The 21717-nt window shown below is 37.1% G+C and overlaps 1 protein-coding gene across 2 annotated transcripts in view; it reads right to left on the bottom strand.

The window, feature by feature from the left end:
- The window catches only part of LOC132313744 (uncharacterized), a 34777-nt gene extending 13319 nt beyond the window's left edge, over positions 1-21458 (bottom strand). The window contains exons 1-15 of one of the 2 annotated variants that reach the window (XM_059812670.1): positions 21251-21458; positions 20800-20863; positions 20624-20696; positions 20154-20276; positions 15573-15742; positions 14271-14420; positions 13632-13778; positions 12684-12744; positions 4756-5078; positions 3204-3335; positions 1819-1935; positions 1538-1624; positions 1072-1194; positions 782-902; positions 563-688 (exon numbers count right to left, since the gene is read on the bottom strand). In XM_059812670.1, coding sequence (XP_059668653.1) covers positions 563-688; positions 782-902; positions 1072-1194; positions 1538-1624; positions 1819-1935; positions 3204-3335; positions 4756-5078; positions 12684-12744; positions 13632-13778; positions 14271-14420; positions 15573-15742; positions 20154-20276; positions 20624-20696; positions 20800-20856 — 1810 coding nt within the window. In that variant the 5' untranslated portion in view covers positions 20857-20863; positions 21251-21458. The remainder of the gene's footprint in view (positions 1-562; positions 689-781; positions 903-1071; positions 1195-1537; positions 1625-1818; positions 1936-3203; positions 3336-4755; positions 5079-12683; positions 12745-13631; positions 13779-14270; positions 14421-15572; positions 15743-20153; positions 20277-20623; positions 20697-20799; positions 20864-21250) is intronic. The other variant, XM_059812671.1, reaches the window with a different exon arrangement.
- Between the last annotated feature and the right edge of the window lie 259 nt (positions 21459-21717).

Here is a 21717-nt window from a genome sequence, read left to right as displayed (position 1 = left end):
GGGAAGGAGGGAATCAAAAAGGAAGAGGGCAGCCCCTTTCCACGCACCCACCATATCCCTTCCTTCCAGAGGAGGAGGGAGCAATTTTCTTCATTCTTTTTATTTATTCATTTATTATTTTTATTTTTTAACATTTTACCCTTCCAAAAAAGTCTCCTTCCTAATTATGAAATGTGTATAATGTTCAAATCACATAACACTCCTTCAAATCCTTTCTAAATAAATTCCTGCTTAACCATAAAACACGACACAAGGGCAAGTCTCCTTCCTTTCCCTAAAAATACCTATTCCATCCATACTACTTTACCATCCTTTGAATTTTCCATTCTCCATAGCAAACGAAGAATAAAGGTGCTCCAGTAATTTAACGAAGAAAGCCCATCGCAGCAAAGATTGTGGAAAATATAAACATCAAACTAACCCATTTTTAGTACTGAGATATGTATCAAATGTTTCACAATCAAAATTAGGTTACAAATACAACAAGAGAAACTTATACTGCATTGAATATAATGTAGAATGAAACTAATGAAGCTTTAAGCAGTAGACATGTCGTACTCACATAAGCAACATAAAGCTAGTGACTTAAGCAGCAGAGAGTCCAACAAAGAGAAATAGGAAAGGCAACAAACAGAGAGTTCCTGAGAATCTCTGGACAGCCTTATGAAAGGACCGTAACATATAGTTCCTGCAATATAGAGAAGTGTATAACCAATAAGCCAATTAATGGTGCCCAGATGTAATATAACCGATAGAAAAAAATTCTACTTCTAAGTCTTACTTTCATCTAGGCATGAACTATAAAATTCTCTTAATGAGTACTGCATGTTGTCATATTCCTGTATGAAGGAAGAGTTCAACGGAGCACATTGTCCCAAGCGAAGTAGAAGATGAAACACAACCTGCCAGAAGAATTGTCACAAGGGAAAAGATACCCGTCTGATGATGACTGGAGTTTAAAATCAAATCTAAGGACCTGGGAATCTAAGATTCTACACCGTGATTGTCTACTATTTTAACATTCTAGAAAGGGTGCCTAAAAAAATATTTTAAAATAAAACAAATCAATACCTTGGAAGCCGATGGGTGCCTATCATCCAACAGGATTAGCAGCAAAGGAAGCTCTCTTATCCAAGTTATCTGATAGTCCAGAATTTCTGGATCACTACTATCAAGGTACGGCAAGTTTTGTCCCTGTGATTTGCACAGCAATTTGGGATCAGAATGAGAAGGAGAAACAAATAAAGAAAGAGATAATCCTTTTCCTGTTTCTTTTTTTTTTTTCCTTTTTTTGGATGGGAGCAGACAAATGATGCATTTCTATCCCCAAAAAAAGTAAAAAGTAAGAGAGAGGATGTGAGCTTCATATTGTTTGCATGACAACACCCATGTGATGGACCCTAACCACCCATTGCCACCTGCCCTTCCAGGGTGGGGAAAAAAAGAAGGTAGCAGAGACAATAGGAGACTATTGCTTCAGAGCAAATGATACGCAATCATGTAGAATTCATGCTGAAGTAAAAAACCAAGAGCTTACAGGAACTAGCATTTCTTCTATTGCAGAAAGGCAAGCCAATTTTAGAGCAGACTCTGGATTGCAACTCTTGAAAACGTTAGTAAAAGCCTGCAATCAAATTCTCAATTAATCAAAAATTATGATCAAGGGAATTCAGAGTTCTGGAAAAGCTCCAATATCTTTACAGACTAAAGTTAGAACACTGATAACCAAAGCTGTTGAGCAAACAGAGAGCACAAATGAGAGAAAGTAAATTGCCCAAGGACAAGCCCTTAATTATTTCTAGGAATGCTGTATCTAACCTGAAGAATACGAGACCTCCAATTTCCTACAACTTGCAGTACAAGTTTTGGGAGAAAAGAAGTAAGTGAAACTAACTGCTTTTCGAATGCTTTAACAGAATGTGTGCTGCTGTACACCTGCAACAGGTATGTCATCTTTTAAAGGATATATAACATGAGACATTGGAACATGTAAAGTATAAATTGTAAAATTTAGAGCAGTAAATCTAAAGAATAGATAAATGTAGAAAATAAAAATAAATCAATAAAAATTCTTAAGTTTAAATGTTTTACCAAGATAGTTATGCATCATCGATTCAGATTAAGAAAACATCAAATTTTCAGAAAAATCTGGGTTCTGTTTTCTATTTTTGTTCTCTTCTTTTTAAAAAAGTCAAATTTTTTCCCCCCAAAAAAGTCAATTTGAAAGGGTCAATAATAATGTTTAAAAATTAACAAATAAAAAACCATGGGTCATTTGAAGATGCAGATGTTAACCAGAACAAAGGGTTATTCTGAATCGCATATAGAAAGTACTTGGGACCATTAGTAATCAAGTTTTGATCTTTTTTCACTTTTATTATATGTTCCCAACAGATTAGTTTTGCATCTGAGTTCTAATTTAATATTTAATACTTCATATACTTTATAGTGCCAAGGGTACATCAAGAAATTCCATACTTTCTGGGTTTGGGAATTTTGGGGCCCATGATTTCCCTTTTACTACAAGTTGGTTATAAGTAGGCCAGTGCGCCTTTATGTGCGGCCAAAACTACATTTAGATAGTTGTATAAGTCTTAAATCTAGAACTTCATAGTTTTAGAATCCTATTCCTGGAACAAAACTCTTATCTTAAGACAATGCCTGGCAGATTCCAGACGAGATTCCAAATATATTCTCATCTATAATTTATCAGTTACAGATTGTATAGTTTTAACTACAATAATTTCACATTTTCTTTATTTCATCCTAAATCTTTATTGCTTTAACCATGAGGTCCAAAATCCATTTCCTACCCTAAAGAATTTTTCTATGCATGCAACACCTTAAATGAGTTACCGTCCAGAAACTCCAGTAATCTACATTATGAAGTTCCAGCAACAAAACCCCAACAAATCCAACCTTGCTAAAAACATTTTCCTCTATATAGTGTAAAATCCACTTTCCATCTCTTTTACTTTCAGCAAACACATTTACCATAACCTTAGCTACATGCAGCATTGTCAGTTCAGGAATACACAACGAATATAATATATAAATTTATGGTTCTACTAACTCAATTCAATTCCCACATTGAATTTGTATCTTGCCAGGAGATTCTATACATTGAATGATTGCACATAAAAAACATCTAAGCCCATGCAATTTCTATAAATTCTAAGAACACAGAAGTTCAAGGATTACACCTTTTTAGATAGGGCGCTTTCAATGAATTCAAGAAATTTCTCCAGCAAAGCAGTGGGAGGGCAGATACGGTCACTTAAGCGAAGAAAGGTTTCAGTAATTATAACATTCAAGACGAAACATCGATGATCATCCTGCCAACAAAGAAAATAGAACAATTAGAGCAATCCAAGTCACAACAATACACCCTAGGCCTCAGATTAGGTGGTAAAGGGCTGGGGTGGTCTTAGATTTCAGTTCTGGTTAGCAAAGTTAAAAATAAAATAAATAAAAAAGAATACAGGAACAAGAAGCCACAACGAAGAAATTGCATTTAAAAGAATCTTAATGATACCACTGAGAAACTTAAATCCCTCATGGAGGAGAAATTTTACATCAGATTAGATATGCCCCAAATTGGGAACAGGGCAGTTGTTTTTTAGGCAGTACAACCAAACACCTGAAATTCTAGGATTTGAGAAGTGACAAGATGTTGGTACTACATGTAACCTCCATACATGTGTTAATCCATGTCATAAGGATGTCACATCATGTTTCACCGTAGGTTGAACAATTAAAATATGAGCCAACCTGACTTGAATACTGGAAGCTCAGCTTCAAAAGTTATCAAGCTCCAAACTTGTTGACTATAGCTCAATTCTCTTGCAAAGGAATTCAATAAGCTTCTATGGGAGTTGGACTGAGATCAAGATTGAAACTCAGAAAACTTTAAGAAAAAGCTTGGCTCATTTGCCAAAGAAAAATCCAATTGACACAGCATTAACTCGAGATTCGCAATTCATTTGGCAGCATGATTAACACGTCATGTCAAAAGTCTATATATTTTCAAATGGAAATTACAGCATATGGCAAAATTTAAATGCTCAATATCTAGAAGAGTCTAATGCCTATTAACTTTTGAGAACACTGTCCAGGACCTAGACCAAGACACACAATACATGTATTCACATACACACAGTTTGAAGAAAAGCCCGTAGGTGCACCTAACCTCTGGCACTACTCACATGCTAAAATCAAATTTATAGTTTATAATGTTGGACCGCTATTAAACCACTTTTCATAAAATGGGTGTACTAGAAATACAAATGGTGAAATAGAAATGTGGTAAAAACGAAAGGATAACTTAGAAATTTATACAGTTGTGCGTTGTTGAAATAGAACTAAATGGAGATTAAACAAGAGAATCAGCTAAGATGGTTTGGCCATAGATCCTTAGGTAATGTTAGAGGAAGGGGGAAGTCAAAAGTAACATTGACAAGGGAAAAATATGATTGCATGTGGTTTAACTGAGGTTATGGATTTATAGATAGAGTGGAATGGAAATTTTTTATTCATGTCAACGGCCCCATATAGTTGGAAAAAAGCTTTGATGAGCGGAATTGAGTTGCATGTTTGGTTGACAAACTAAAAAGAAAAATAAGATTTGAAGGTAATAAATAAAAGATCTTAGGTCATTACAGAAAAAATTACATAAGGATACCATATCATGATTAGCAAAAACATTAATCTGTTCAAAGCAAATGAGATGGCTTTGAATAAACACCAAGATCATACCTTTTCTGGAAGGTGATGCAGCGAGTTGAGGGGGAATACATCAAATAACTTCTTCAACAATACGGGTGATACAGTTTGACCCCACGTGGTTATGCCAGGTCCTTCATGAGGAGGTTTAGAAGCTCGTAACTGTTGCTGACTCTCACCAATTCCGTAAACAAAAAACCTGACTACAAGATCTATACTCTGAAGTATAAATAACATACAATCAAATGATTGTGCATCAAGCAGTGGCATGGCGTGAACCAAGGGAACAAAATCCTGGAAACAACTAACTAGAACGGGGATAAGGTCCTTTAGTTTCTGGGTGATGGTAGAATACCCTACAAAAGAAAGATAGCAATGGGAGACAATTAAACCAATATTTACCATAATATGAGAAAAACGAAGTGGAAAAACCGTCATAATATTACCATATATTAATATCATGTGCTGTGATAAAATATGAACACAAATTGTCTATTCATTTTCAAGTTGGTGGGTGGGTGGATTGATGTGGGGAATGGGGGTTATAGTACCAAGGACCATCTATAGGATCACACGTCATGCTTGAACCCAAGTGCACAAAGAGCAGATCCTTCAGAATATGACTTAACAGGTTAGAGAACACATTACTTGAAGTTTTTCAAGAATATTCCATGCTAAGTTGCATTACTTGAAACCTAGAGCCAGGGTTACCATAGTGGAGAATGCCAAGCTACAGCGAGTAACGAATGGAATGTCCTAAAATATTTCAGGGCCCAAAATCCAACAATCATCTAGAAATGAAGAGAAGAGAACCCAATTCCGAAAGAACCAAATATTGAGAACCGTTACTCTCTAACCTTCTTCATTAATGAATTGCTCGAAGTAAAGGCAGTAAGATCACCCCAAGGAGTTGGCTCAAGTGGATAAGAATTTGGCCCTGGTGCCTCATGAAGCATCGGGTCTAAGGTTCGAATCCTCTTGGGTGCAAACAATTAGGTTTTTTTTTTCTTTTTTTGGGGGGGGTTGGTTGTGAGTACCAACTAGGGGGAAAAAAAAGGCAGTAAGATCCAATGGAAACTTTACGGATCTAAAAGGCGAAAAACTAAGAGATTGAGGAAGGAAACTAGATGGATCTAAAAGCTACAAACCAAAGTTTTTGGATTAGAGCAGCCAAGAGAATCATTATTAATCATATTAAGTAACCAAAAGAGAGAGAGAGAGAAGAAAAGAAATGAGGTGGACTCTGCAGAAATTGGTTTCCACTGATGCAGGACCTTCAGAAATTTAGCAATTAAGGGGGCTTCCCGGTTAAATGTTTGCATAGTACAGTAAATGAATGTGTTAGAATCAGTAGAAAAGGGTTTCGCAGAAGAAATTATGGTTTATGAAGACAGTTTTAAGTACTAAAAGTGCGTTTTTACAGGGAATGGTGGGACCGTACATGGTGTATGATCTATCAGGTTTTAAATTGGCTGGAAAACTGAACAAGCTTCAGAAGGATATGTAGAAATGGAACAAGGAGGTTCTCCGTGGGGTGGACCTATCTCAGCAGAAATCAAGAGATCGATGAGACTGAAAGGAAATGAGCTTTGACAAGAAAAGGAAGACTTAGAAGGGAACAGAAAAAGGGCGGGATGGGAAAACGTTTGATAACAGAATAAATGTTTTGGATTCAAAAGTCTGGATCTTTTTGGTTTAACGGGCAGAAAAGGAAGCGAAGTTCTTCCATCAAACTTCCATCAGATGGTGAATGCCCATAGAAATACAATTCATATTGCCTAATATTAAATGCAAATTATGGAGAAAGATTGGCTTGAGAAGCCTTCAAGAAGAGGTGGTCGAGGCTGTAAAGAGTACTAACGGGTACAAGGCTCCTGCCTCAGGTGGCATGACTATGATTTCTTTAAATGCCGTTGGACTGTAGCTAGGGAGGATGAGATGTCCTTCATGCATTTCTTATAACGGCGTGTGACTTTCTCTGACACTTGATGCATCCTTCATATGTTTCCATCATAAGAAACAAGAAGCAACAATAATCAGGGATTTCAGATCTCAGCTTGGTGGGGAGTGTGTGCAAGTTATTGATCATAGCAGTCTTTGAGGCTCAGATGAGTGGTAAACGGAAATATCAGAAGACCCATAATTATTTTGTTCGGGACAGTCAAATATTGAAAGCAAATTTTAGTGGCTTAAGTTATAGACTCGGAGCTGAGAAATGATGAGCTAGGGGTCCTTTGCAAGTTACAAAGGACTTCAAATAATTCATCTCCAATGCTAAATGAGTCCTCTTCGAATCCAAATCCATCCATCACCAAAGGAATAAGGAATGAAGTCACTTCTTCATCCACTCCTATCCTTGAGACTGCATATAAGCCCAAAGCTCCATTCCCTCAACGTCTCATGGAACCTTCCTATTTTGGGAAACAAGGAGAGAAAATTCAAGAAATGATGGAAGTCTTCAAACAAGTGAAAATCAATCTACCTATACAAAGTTTCTGAAGGACTCGTGCACCCAAAAGCGCAAATCAAAAAGTCAAGTCCCTAAAAAAATCTCTCTTACCGAACAAGTGAGTGCCATAATTCAACATAACACTCCTCCAAAATTCAAGGATTCTGTCCTACAATTTCCTGTTTCATTGGAAACAATGAGATAGAGAGAGCTCTCCTTGACCTAGGAGCTAGTGTTAATCTCCTTCCTTACTCGGTCTATTTGTAATTGAGCTTGGGACAGCTTAAGCAACCATATGGGATCATTGAAGATATGCTCATTAAAGTGGACAAGTTCTACTTTCCGGTTGACTTCCTACTTCTTGACACAGATCTTGTCCACAATCCCAAAAGGCACATACCCGTCATCCTTGGTCGTCCTTTCTTAGCCACAACAAATGCTTGCATTAACTGTAGGACCAGGGCTATGGATATTTATTTTGGGAACATGAAGATAAAGTTGAACATCTTCAATGCTACTCCACATTACCACGATGAGAGTGAGTGTTTCCTCCTTGATGTCATTGATGAATTGGTTAAGGATTCACTCCCAGTTTTCTGCAAAAGAGCCTCTTCCATTGATATCATGTACTCCTCTAATTCCTTCTCTTAAGTCTACTCATAAAATTGAGCTTAAGCCACCACCGGATAAGCTTAAGTATGTTTTCTTGGGTCCCAATAGAACTATACCGGTTCTTTTTGCTACAAATTTTAATGCCCAAGAGAGTAATATGTCGAGTGTGCTTCAAGAGCACACAAAGGCCATTGTGATGAAGGAGGTAGTCGAGTTGTTGGATGCGGGCTAGAGAGTGGCATTCCGTCTTGCTAGAGACGTTAAACTTAGCACCCATGGGACACATTGTGTCTTATTTGTAATTGTAGTAATCTTGTCTTGTCTTAATAAAAATAAAAAATAAAATTCATTTTGATTTTGTAGTTTTTAGTTATTTTCTATTTTGTTTGTCATGACTCTTTATTCTATGTGCATGCGATTTTGTGATGTAGTTTCATAATCTTTGGGGACTTGTTGACTCTCACGTGGTGGTGTCTAGTTGCTTTCTTTGACAGGTTGTTGCATTCAAGTTTTGGGGGAGACCGCCTTGCTTGACAATTTCCTGTGCCTTGATGGTTTGCTTTATGTGACATTCATCACTGCTATGGTAATATTGTTCTAACCCTTCTGATATTTTTGTTCTCAATGCACATTGTGGACAATGTATGGTTCAAGTTTAGGGGTAAAACAATGCATTAAAATTTTCAGTCTCTCTTTTTGAGATTGCATGTGTATATGAGTATTAGTAATTGTTAGCCATGATTTTGTGCCAGTGAAGTGAGTTTGGTATCTCATAATAGTTTTCCAATGATTAATACATCATGTATGTGGAATAGTGCCATTTTCGGGGTAATTTAAAATTTTTGACCTCATGTCTAGACATAGTTGTACACATAATTGATCTTTTTAGCTATCTTATAATTGTCAACTTTTAAAGGACTTCACTTTGCACAAGAGCACACTTGCATCTATTTTGTGAGGTACAAACTTGATATCTTGCTACATTGTGTAATTGACTGATATGAGTTAGTGAACTTTGAAAATTTGATAACTTGGACATAATTGTAATTAAGTATGCAAGAATAGGTCGCCCTTTTCACCGAGTAACTCGGACTCTTGCCTCAGTAAGCATTGAAGATTCACGTCAAAAGGTGAAGGGTATAGGATAAACGAAAAAAAGCTTACGAGTTAGTTTGGATTCGTAGCGTGGTTGACTCAAGTGATTAAGTCCTTTGGGGTGTCTCTACACCTAATGTCCTAAAACTACCTGGTTTGGGAGTCATTTACCTAAAGCTTGTTACAAGGGTCTTCTAGAGAGCTTAATGGATCTAGACATTGCACGAAACTCTTAAAAAAAATTGATGAAAAGAGTGTTAGAAAAAAATAATAAAAAAAGAAATTGAAAAAAAATGCATACAAGTGTCAAATATAATCCTTGTGCCTTGGAAGTTATTTTTGAAGAGAGATGCTAGCGTCAGTCAACTAAGGCGACTGACACTAACAGTTGAGTGACGTGTTAGCATTTTATTGGTCCCTGATTTTTATCATTTTTTATTTTTTTGTTTTTAGGGCCGGTCTCTTTATGTTTATGTTTATTTTATTATTTTTGTTGTTCCGTTTCGGCCTGTTGGCTCTTCTTCTCCCTCTCACGCTGTTCTCTTTCTCTCACTACGTGCAAGTCGCAGACCCAAAATTCCCCTTCTTCCCTTTCACTCACCAGCGGGCAAAGAACCGGCTGTCCAAGCCGCCGGCAACATCGTGAAGTCGTCCCAGAATTCACCACCATCCCACCTTTACCTCCTATATCAACCTGAGAGAAGGTGGAGAGCTGAGCCGGCAAGGAGAGGAGTCCACGGTCGAACCCGGCAACGCCGATGGGCTTGGCAAGGGCGGAGTGAGTGCAGCCGAAGGTGAAGTTCCGGCGAGGGCATCGAGCCATGGCACAGAGATCGGAGAAGGGAAGAGAAGAGTGGTCGGCGGCTTATACGGCCGGTTCTTCGCCCGCCAGTGAGTAGAGAGAGAGAGGCTGAGAGTAAAGAGAGAAGAAGTGTTTTGGGGTTAGGAAGTAGGGGAAGAAGAAGGGGAATTTTGGGTCTACAAAATATTGGGTTTTGGGTTTGGAGGCAGATTGTGATGAAGGTGAAAGTGATGGTGAAGGAAAAGGAGAACAGGGTGAGAGACAGAGAGAGGAAGGAATGGTTCAGCGGCGTAATAAAGCCACGACGAAGGTGTAGGACTCAAGCGACTGTTGGGGCTTTGATGATCCGAAAACCCAGAAATAAACCATGGCGATGAGGGCAAGGTTTTTGGGTTTGCAAATATGGATCTGCAAATAGGAAAAAGGGGAAGAATGGGAATTTGGATCTGCAAATATGGGGGTTTTCTTCCAATGTGCTACCTGGACCAGGTGGAGGGGAAGATGAGGAAGCCAAGGCTAGGGAGAAGAAGGTCGGCGGATAGATTCTTCGCCGCCGGTGACTTGGACATAGAGAGAAAGAGAGAAGGGGGAGAGAGAGAAGAAGAACCGACGGAAGAACAAAAAAATAATAAAAAGTAAACTAAAAGGCACCGGCTCGAAAAATTGAAAGTACAAAAATTAGTAAAAGTCAGCAGCCTTAGGCAGCTGACACATTGTGCGACTGTTGGTGACAGTCGCCTTAGGCGACTGCCGCTAGCATCCCTCATTTTTGAAAAAGATTGCTAATGAATTGATGGATGTTATGGAATGTATGTGAGAATGGACGGTAAGCCACATAAATGGGTGTTGGTTCACTACTAAGGATGATAGAGTTAATTATTATTTGATATGTGGATTCGAGCTTTCTGTGGGGACCATTATTGTTGTGCATGATGTATGAAAGTTTGAGGTGATTTCTGGATACGCAAAATCTACATGTTGTAATCTTCTCTTCGATGATTGTTGGGATACCTTTGCTTGCTAAATAGGTGATAAATGAGCTAAGTGTAGGATTGCTACACAAATTTTGGAGGTTTGTGGGTATCATCTCTGAAAACCCTCACGAGGCTATAACTCATCCGCTAGGGGTAACTTAGGGGTTTAAAGGCTTGTTGCATATGCTAAATGCAATCGTGATTCCCACGAAAGATGCTGTTTTGTTTTTGTTTTTGTTTAGTTTTGTATTGCGAATAGACTAGCAATATGTAACTTTTGGGGTGTGATAAGCACTGAATATTGCATAGTCGAGCCCTTAAACAAGCATATGTTATCTCCTTAAATCTCGATTCTTATGATTGTTTTTGTTTATTTGCTTTTTGTAGGTTTTTACCCAAGGAGACGAACAATTCCATGGATTTAAAGCTTATAACGATGTTCCCGATGCTCAAGGAGAAGTTCTAAGCTTTTCAAGTTAACTTTGGGTGCAACTGGGATGATTTGAAGCAAAATGACCCTCAAAGCTCGAGCATTGCTTCCTAGTGCTCGAGCACTTATCAAAGAAGAATGAAGAAAAATGGCTATGTATCAAAAGCTCAAGCACGAAGGTCCAAGGCTCAAGCATTCTTGAGCACAATTGCTCTCGGAAAGATGAAAAGACGCCATGGATTCTCGTTTAAAAGAGCTCGAGCTCTCAACCCTAGAGCTCGAGCATTAGAGTGGAAGCTCGAGCACTGGCTAAAATGCTCGAGCACAAGGAGAAAAACTCGAGCACTGAAGAAAATACTCAAGCACTAAACACCCAGAAGTTTCCAAAAGTTGTGGGAAAGTTGTAAAAATCTTCTTTGATTCCTTATGGGCCTAATTGTCCATAACAGCTGTGAAACCCATCCAAGGGGGATTAGGACTTGATCTCCACTATAAAAGAAGAAGAGAAGACACAAGGAAAATCGACTTGGCGGCTTAGGGTTTTGGAGTTCTCATTGAAGATTGAAGAAGAAGATTCCAAGGAGAATTGCGGTCCATGGAGAAGATTTTTGCAACAATAACGATGATATCTTCCTTCTCCATGAGTAACTAAATCTTCTCTTAGGACATTGAAGTAAACCTAGCCGAGTAGCATGGTTTGATTGTTCTTAACTTTGGGGTTTTTTCTGGATTATGTATATTGATTGCATGGTTGTGAGCAATTGACTTAGTTGTGCTAAGCAAATGATTATAATCATTTTTAATGAAATTAATCTCTTGCCTTAGAATTGTTTTATTATAATTGAATTCAAACTTCTCTTATTTTCTGTGATTATAGGAGTAGTGGTCATGCAATGGTGTTTAACGAATGTGTGAATGAATGTTTTGATAATTCATGCCTAGGGAAGACGAGTTGTACTACACCCTAGATTAGAGTAGTTAGGTAGACAATTCGTGCAAACCGAAGATGACTTACGGCTTAGTATTCATTCATATATACCATCTTAATTGAATTAAAGTGTACTTGTAGCCACTTGGTTCCCGAATATACGTAAGGATGAATTCCCCATAGTTGAGACAATTGACTATGTTATGAGGCTAGTGATGAAGTCAATCCCTAAGTTCCCTTTCTTCTTGATACCTATTATTCCATAACTTAGTTTAATTTCAGCAATCTTTAATTTCTTTGCAATTTAGAAGTAGCAAAACACCAATCAATCTCTCTCTTGAATCAAATTGGAACCAATTTCATACTTAACAATACCAACACAGTCCTTGAGATTTGACACCCTCTTAATAGCCCTATCCTATAAGGATTCGTACTATTGCGAGGTCTTTTATTATTGACACACATCAACAATACGACCTTTTTAATAACTTATTTAACCCGTTTAAATTAAATAGCAAGTAACTTTAATAATTTATTTAACCCGTTAAATTAAATAGACACATAACCCGTTTATTAATCTTTTATTTAAGTATAATACGAATATATGATGAAAAAAATTGATATAATTGATGACCAAATTCATTAAACAGGTACAATGTCATTTCACTTACCAGCAGAATCTTTACACTGATCAGGCTCAAAAGAATGCAAAATTTCCCGGGCATTAGCTTCCTATTAAAATTAAATTAAGAAACAAAAAACAATGATAACTACCAAAAAAAAAACGTGCCTGAAAGTAGAGAGGCAAAAGACTGAATAAGCAGGAGAAATGCACCATAATTTTACAGAAAATACACTTAAGTAGGGAACAACTTATGAGTAGTTATATAATAATAACAATAACAATGATAATCTTGTTAAGAGAAGTTTTTACCATAACCTTACTGAAAAAACCATACCCAAAAAAAAAAAAAGACCGAGGAACTACCACTTTGACATGAGGAGAAAACAAAGATGCCACTACCATATGGCATACTGTTACTTATTCAATCTCTCCACAAACCTTATATCAAATTATTCAAATTTTTGAAGCAAGATCTTAACGTATCTGAACCCCAGATTGAATCAGCAAGTGAATTAGTTAGAGAAAACTTATCCAGATTCACTAAGTTTCAATTATTTTTCATCCAAGCAATAAATATCATGAATAATGGAGTCAACCATCTATTCCAAATCTGAAACTTACACGTGATTCATTCATCCTAAATCATAAACAAGCTGCACTTAGGGCACCACTTTGCTCAGGGAAACCAAAAAGGAGAGCTTCAAAAGCAAATTATAGTCAACCTGAGGATCTCAAGATCCTAAACTAACAGTTACTAATATCTTAAAAAGTTATAATAATGACAATTACCAATAATTAAAATAACAATAATAGAGAACTAAATAAATAAAGAACTTTCAACTGTGAGACGAAAAACATGATACTAAGGCTAAAATGCAAGCCTCTGAAAACTCTCCATGGAACACATTAAATACCAAGAGATGATAATATATATATATATATATATATTGCACGAGACTAAATGATACTTTTGGTATTGGTAAATAGAAGGTACTTTTTCACTTGATGTGTTATCTCCTCTCATATTACATGGCAAAATCGACAAGCACCGCACCAACCCAACAAGAGCACCCTTAAGCTTGCCTTTGTCCTGTAAATAGAACTGGTTCTTCCGCAAAATATCTTCATAGTTCTGAAGAATCTGTGATGGAAATAACAAATGAAAGAACTACCTTAGACATGAAACAAAACATGAAGCAAAACGAATAGCACTAATATAGAATTAAAACATCACTTTGAAACATACTAGTTGCCATCTTGGACTAAAAGGTGAAAGAAGGGAAAGGAAAACAGGATTTATGAAAATATATATAAATTTTCATCACATTACAGGCAATAGCAAATAAAGCAATAATGGCAGTTAAAGTTTTGAAATAATTTAAGAATAAGTACCTGCCCCACCTACTAAAAGAACAAGTATTTGTTTTAGAGGTGATGAATCAAACACATGACAAAGACAAACACATAGATTAATTATTATTGAGTTGAAACTCAAGTATGCATCTGACTAAGTAAATCACATAGCTTGGTGCCTCTTTGGCAAACCATCAATATATGGCAGAAATGCCATGCTATGTAAATGCAACTAATACATAAATTACAACATCTCACAAAGAGAAACAACATTAGCTACCTTTTCGGCATGTAAAGAAAATGAGGATGGGTAATGCTGGACAACAAGGTCAAAGAATTTGAAAGCCATCAACCGAACATCAACTGCCAAATGTGTCATTGCATTAAAAATGTATGACATCATCAAGGAAATGAAAGGCCCTTGATTATCCTGGAAAAAAAACAGAGGATCATTTACTTCCAACAATTGGAGACATCAAAGATAATAATCACATGGAAAGAAGGGAATGTGCTTCCAAAATGCATATATACTCATAAGAATTGCAAGGATGATGAAACAAGTACAGACCATAAAGCACAATTCTTAATTAAAAGAATTCAACAATTATATTTATGAAAAGAAAAGGGTTCAGTTCACCTCACTTCACCCAATTCAGAACTTCTTAGCAAATCCATTCCTTCACATGCGATTGATACATCCCACCCCATCAACTTGTATTCCGTCCCTTCTAATCATTGTTTGAACTTAAGAACAACCACTTACAACTGATAAGCTCTAAACCTATTTAAAAATATTGGGATATAAAAAGAAATACAGACTACCTTACCAATAAAAGGTAAAGTACACTCATTTTTCACTATTTATAGAAATACTGACTACCTTGCCAATTAAGGGGTAAAGAACTCTCATCTTTCAACACCCCTCCCCCTCCCCCACAAACTTTATATTTAATTAGAAAAGTTGATAATAGGGGTTTCATTGCTACTATGCAAGAGTAATTCGAAAGAACTAATGCACTATATATGCAAATATAGTATGCATTTTCACTGTTTCCTGATTGACAGTCCGTACACCTGTATTTTAATCTAAAAGAGGGAGTGCAGTCAAGAAGCTTTTTGAAATATCCAACTAAAGAATGCTGATATTCCCAGATATTTTTCCAAACAAAACACAACAAACAAAAAAGCCAAAAAAGTAAAAAAGGAATAACATGAGAATTAAGAAATTAAGCCCACATAAAGATAAGTAGGTAATGATCAAACGTGACCAAAATAATAAGGTTATATAGTCTCCTATGTGAGTAAATATAAGGACAGATTAAGACAAAAGGGACCAGTATTCTTTGTTTCCGTTTCTCTTGCCATTAGAGAAGTTTAACCGCCAAAATAAAATGAAAAAAAGAGGAGGAAAAAGAACAACAGGATTGGGCTATATTTCTCATAGGAAAATAAATTAAAAAAATCCAATAATGACACCACGTCGTCCATGGAACCAAATTCTAGGGAATGCATCAAATGAACGAATATTGAAAGTAAATGTAAACATAACCAAAAAACATTTAAATGTAAGAGTAACTAGAACCTCTTTACAGCCAGGGAAAATCACAGACTTAAGAAGTTGATATAGCGTTTCCCGAACTAGTTTATCATCATCACTGATACGTTCACGCAATTTCTCTATCACTGCAAGTTTGTGCAACTTCAGCTCCGCTGGGTATTTAAGGAATATATCCCTAATACCAATCAATGCATCTTGAAAAAAAAAAAAAAAAAAACCACTAAATGTTAATATTTAATTATTCCCAGCCAAAACAAAGGAGAACATCAAATGGGACCTAAATCTAGAAAACAAAGTCAGCAGAGGGGCAATGATTTCAAGCCAATCACTATGCTCAGTCAATAAAGCAATAAAATGGTTGATAATTATATTCATTATTCACAAAAAAAATTTAACTTTTATGGGAAACAAAAGGCTAAGATGGTTACACAAATGATAAGAAGAGTGATAACACTGTTTTCCAAGGATAGAATAGTTAAAACTGTTTTGATGGTAAAAAATAAAACAAGTGGTTTTATTAGGATCAACACAACAGTCATCTAAAATGAATTGTGCCACAAATTTTCTCCAAAAAACCTTAAAAGAGATGTGGACGTAGTGGAAGCAGGAAAAGAGATAAATATCTCACCAAGCAAAAGCTCAAACAAATTATTAAACTGATATATTGTTAATTTCATTCAAGCAGCCTCAACAAGACAAAGGTGAGCCTTATTTATAGCCTAATCTGAACTTGCTCACTAAGGAAAGGAATGCAACTTGCATTCACTTTCATAATGATGCGATCCTCACTTTCTCACATGTCACCTCCTTACTCACTAAGTAAAAGAATGCAATTTGCACTTACTTTCATAATTGTTGGGGCAGCGGAAGTGCACGAACAATGAGGATCCAATAAAAGCCAACAAAGCAATCACGCACAAACACAAGATATACATGGTTCAGCCAAAACTGGCCTACGTCCATGGATGAGAAGAGATTCCACTATGATTCGTAGAGATATTACAACAATAGAATACCAACACCACCACTCCACGAGTCTATTTCCTCGCTACCAGCGTCACCGGTATTTTTCCAACTCTACCAACCTGCATACTACCTGATCAACTCCCTCGCGAGACTACATCTCTCTCAATCTCATAAGCCTCAACTCAAAGCCTATGTATCTATTTAGAGAGTTCCAAACCCAATTATTGGTTGGACAAGGATTACAATCTCTTAGAGGCCAAGACTTGTCAAACAAGAAATTACCAAAAAGAATACAATTCTAAAATAGAAACATAATTAGAATAGGAATTTGAGAAACAAATTCCAACAATCTCCACTTTGGCTCAAATTCCATCCAACCAATCATCACTTCCCATGGCATTGATTAGGACAAATCTTTTGCAACTTCAATCTTGACGTACTCCAGCAAAACTCCGATAGTCCACATTATACGTTGCTCGATCAATCACACCTCCAAGGCTCCACCTGGACTACTCGAGCTCTATGCCATGTAACCAAGTTGATTGACTCCACCTACAACTGAAGCCCGTTACAACACATGTTGAGACTTCTTGTGTTTTCTTAATCTCCTTCACCTTTGGCTCTAATACCAATTTGTTGGGCGTAGCGAAAGCGCGTGAATAAGAAAGTTTTGATGAAAGCCAACAAAGCAATCACACACAAACAAAAGATATACATGGTTCAGCCAAAACCGACCTACGTCCATGGATGAGAAGTTAGGAAGCACGGACACGCCAAAATGGGCGAAGAATCTGTGTCCGACACGTGTCAGACACCGACACTCGTCGGACACGCCCCGGCACGTGTCAAACACACCATAAAACATGTCTGGAATTTTTTATTTCGAACACAACACAGATGCTCCGCGGCACACGTCCGACACGCCAGGGGTGTGTGTCCAACACGCGTGTCTTATTTTTAGAGGTCTACAAAATAATTTTTTTAAAAAAATTGGGTTAAAGTATAAATATGTGAAGTTATTAAACAACTTTTACTCATTTATGTGGTCAGTACATAATAATTTTAAACTTGTAAGGTTAATATGCAATTTTAGACAAAACAAATAGATATTTAACGGCCAGTCATTACACTATTACAGTAGATGAGTTATGATTTGTGTATTTTTTTCATTATGAGATTGATGAAAAATAGTAACACTCAGTAATTTTTAAAGTACTACATCATATATATATACTATTTGCCGTGTCCCTGCTGTGTCCGTGTCCTAATTTTTTTTAATTTGCCGTGTCGCCTTGTCCGTGTCGTGTCGTATCCGTGTCCATGCTTCTTAGATGAAAAGAGATTCCACTATGATTCGTAGAGTTACTACAACAATAGAGTACCAACACCACCACTTCACGAGTCTATTTCCTCGCTACCAGCGTCACCGGTGTTTTTCCTACCCTACCAACCCGCATACTACCTGATCAACTCCCTCGTGAGACTACATCTCTCTCAATCTCATAAGCCTATGTGTCTATTTATAGAGTTCCGAACCCAATTCCTGGTTGGACAAGAATTACAATTTCTTAGAGGCCAAGACTTGCCAAACAGAATACAATTCTAAAATAGAAACATAATTAGAATAGGAATTTGAGAGACAAATTCCAACAATAACGATGCCCTCACATGTCACCTCCATGCACACTAAGTAAAAGAATGCAACCTCCTTGCTCACTAAGCAAAAGAATGCAACTTGCAACCTCCTTGCTTTTATGGTCTGGGAATGCTGACCAGAGGGTTCATCCTTTACTTAGCTGGGAGAAGGTTACACTGCCATAGGGGGAAGGTGGGCTAAGGATAAGGTGTCTTCAGAGCACCACTCAGGCAAGCAAGTGTATGTTACTTTGGGATTTTCTGCACCTTAAAGAAGCTTTATGGGTAAGGTGGTTCAGGGACGAGTATGTGAGGTTTCAATTTTGGAATTTGATGGGTAAAGTCTCTGATTCTGCAATTTGGAGGGACATCTTGTCAGTAAGGAGAAATTACTTCAGAAGTTAGTTTACAAGATTAATAATGGTCAAACATCCGGTCTTTTTTTTTACCCGTGGGATGATAGACTATCTCCACAACAGAGGTTTGGTCTAAATACCTCTTGCTGCTGGTTTTAACCTTAATGCCACTGTAAGTGTACTGCAACAGCAATCCAGGTGGAATGTTCCACCTTCCTGGCCTTCAGAGATTGCTCATTTTCTAAATAGCTTCACTAATTATACAGTGGATGATGAGGTTGGATGGGCCGATGGTCAATTCACTTTCAAAGCTGCATGGAACTATTGTAGACATCAGAGTACTGAAGCTCCATGGTTTTCATTGCTTTGGAATGGTAGTAGACCCAGAGTTTCAATTTTTGCTGTGTTGGTGATGCAACAAGCAAACAAATCCCTGGTGCACCTCCAGAGCCGGACTAACATTAACAGCAATATGTCACAACTGTTATAAAGATGAGGACTCGAACAGTCATTTATTCTGGCCATGCCCTTTTGCTAAGGAGGTGTGGCAGTGGTTTTATGATATTTGTAAGTGGAAGAAGCTTCTTCTCATGTCTTCTTTTGAGGATGCCAATCATGCCATTCACTGGTTTATTCTGCAATCATCCCACTCATGAGGAATAAGATTTTGATGTGTTTTTTCACCGCTATCCAATGGAGTGTTTGGAATCAGATGAACAAGGTGTTACATGATGGTCAGCCTTCCACTGCTGCTGAAGTAGCAAAGGAAGCCTGTCTTGAAAGCTTAAGTTCTCTGAATACTTATCAAATAAAAAAGCTTAAGTTCTCTGAATATGACCATAGTGGATTTGCAAGCTATTTTCTGATGTATTTTCTTGCTTTTTGGCCTATGTCTGGTTGTTTCAGCGTATACCCTAAACCAGTATGTGTTTTTTTCTGTTTTCCTTGTGATCTTTCCCAATGATCACTTATCCTATTGTACTTTTATTGTTCATCTGTATTAATAATATCTCTACCATTCAGGAAAAAAATGCAACTTGCACCTTTTTGTTTACCCATATATATTACTATATATTAAATCATGGATGTCCTGCATCATTCTCATACTTCAAATAGATACACAGTCAAAAAAAACATGACCAAACCAAAAGTTATTATCATCGTCATCCTTGCCTTTATCCAGTACCAACGGAGTCGGCCACATGGATTCCCTTTTTCCAATCTTTTCTATCATAATCCATTTCTCCTATTAGATTTAATTTTTAAAAATCATTTTTTATCACTTCATCCAATGTTAGTTTTAGTTGACCTCTTTGTCTTTTACCTTCTATGCAAATCAATCTTCCTCTACTCACTGGCACATCCATAGGTCAGGGTTGAATATGACCATATCACCTAAGTCTCCTGTCTTTTATTTTCTCGCTAACAGGCCGTACAACTGACTTCTTCCTAATCCTTTGATTATTAATCGTATATTAATCAATCGTGACATTCGCAAAAAGTTATTATCAGTCAAGAAAAGTGAATTTACCACACAGTAAGGTATGCGTATATAACAGCCCTCACAAAGTGGCAATAGCGAATGAAAATAATATTAGTTGCCTCTTATACTTTGTTTTCATGTTTCCGTGTTATGAGATGGAAATACCTTTACGAACTTTTGGATTGTGATGAGATGTTTGCTGAAGGAGCTCTCTCAAAGTCAGACCTTTCCTGCTCACCGCTAAACCTGTTTTCTCAGATGCTACACTCTGCTCGGGAAGAATAATTGCTGCTCATACACATATAATAACACTCTCATCAACAATGTTGGTTGAGTAAAAAAATCAAACCACACCTCATAACAATGCAAAAGCCATTTTAATCTCAGGAAGTATAACAAAAAACCAAAAGGGAGGGGAGGGGTGCAAGGGGAGGTTTTGTTTTACCTTTCTTGTATGCTCATTCTTATAGAACCATGCTAAGAACAAGGGTCAGGGTCCACTTGTTTTTACAAAATATACAATTTGAGATATTTATAACAACGCTCCAATTCTATTTGGAGAACAGCAAACAACGAACTTTTTCGCAGTAACAAATTTTTCCATGAACAAGCATTGAATTGGAGAGACATTTTACCTTTGGATTTGATTTCAGTGTTTGTAGCATTCTTTGGCGGGGGCAATTTCCTACCAATCTTTCTTTTTATTTTCTGAAAAAAAAAAAAAATTGGAATAAGAAGATCGACAAATATCTTAGCCATGTAAGTATCAAAACTGCAATTTCACACAGATGCATTTAAACATAGAAATTACTTTGAAGTCTATTCCTCGCTTTTGCTGCTTCTTTGACAGAGCCTTGGACCGCACCATTTTCACACTGCAGTGAAAGACAATAAATATAAACAATTGTATTTGTTCCTGAAAAAAATAATAATTTCAATGCTCTATTTGGTTTCAGAGAAACAGGAAGAGAAAGTAAAGAAAACAAATCCAGGGAAAAAAATGTAACGAAAACAAAAGATAGTTGAGATCATCTATTTTCCGTTTATTTAGTTGTCAACAAAACCCAATTTTACTCATCTGCGTCTCTTCCAAACATCCCGCTCAGTTGAAATTTTATTCCTTTTCCGCAGTAAGGAGAAGGTTTAAGGATAAAAAATATTTTACTGTTTCTTTCCCTTACACTTTCTCGGCAACCAAACAATATGAATACAAAACAAATAAACGTTATGATTATGCGAAGATGAATGTGAATTAAACTCACCTGGAACGAACCTTAGATGAGCTTACGCGAAGAAGAGAGCTTGTGATGGCAACAATGAAAACCCAGACCTTCGGAAAAAACAAAAAACAATGAAAAACCAGACCAGACCGTCCGAAAAAACAAAAAACAATGAAAACCCAGGAAGGTTTTTAGGGTTTAAGGGAGGGATCCACTCCGCTACGTTTGAGGTTCCAAACTTCCAATCCGTCCCGCTGCTCAATCGAACGGTAGACAGCGCGCCACGTAGGGGTGAGCGGATCTCAAAATTTTTTAGAGAAATAGCACGAAACGATGGCGTTTACTCTTTACAACCTGACCATCTCTCTCTCTCCCAACTGAACCGGCGTTGAGCCAGTTTTAAATTCCCTCCCCTGCTGGACCGGATCTTGAACTTGGGTCTCTACCTCAAGGTTAATTGGTTCAAATCATTTAGGTTGCTGACTTTCAAGTTTCAATATTTAACATGA

This window comes from Cornus florida, unplaced genomic scaffold, assembly GCF_030987335.1.
Source record: "Cornus florida cultivar Cherokee Brave unplaced genomic scaffold, ASM3098733v1 CherokeeBrave_3.0.0_Hap2_Chr06, whole genome shotgun sequence".
NCBI classification, from domain to species: Eukaryota; Viridiplantae; Streptophyta; class Magnoliopsida; order Cornales; family Cornaceae; genus Cornus; species Cornus florida.
This window is presented reverse-complemented; position numbering and strand designations above follow the sequence as displayed.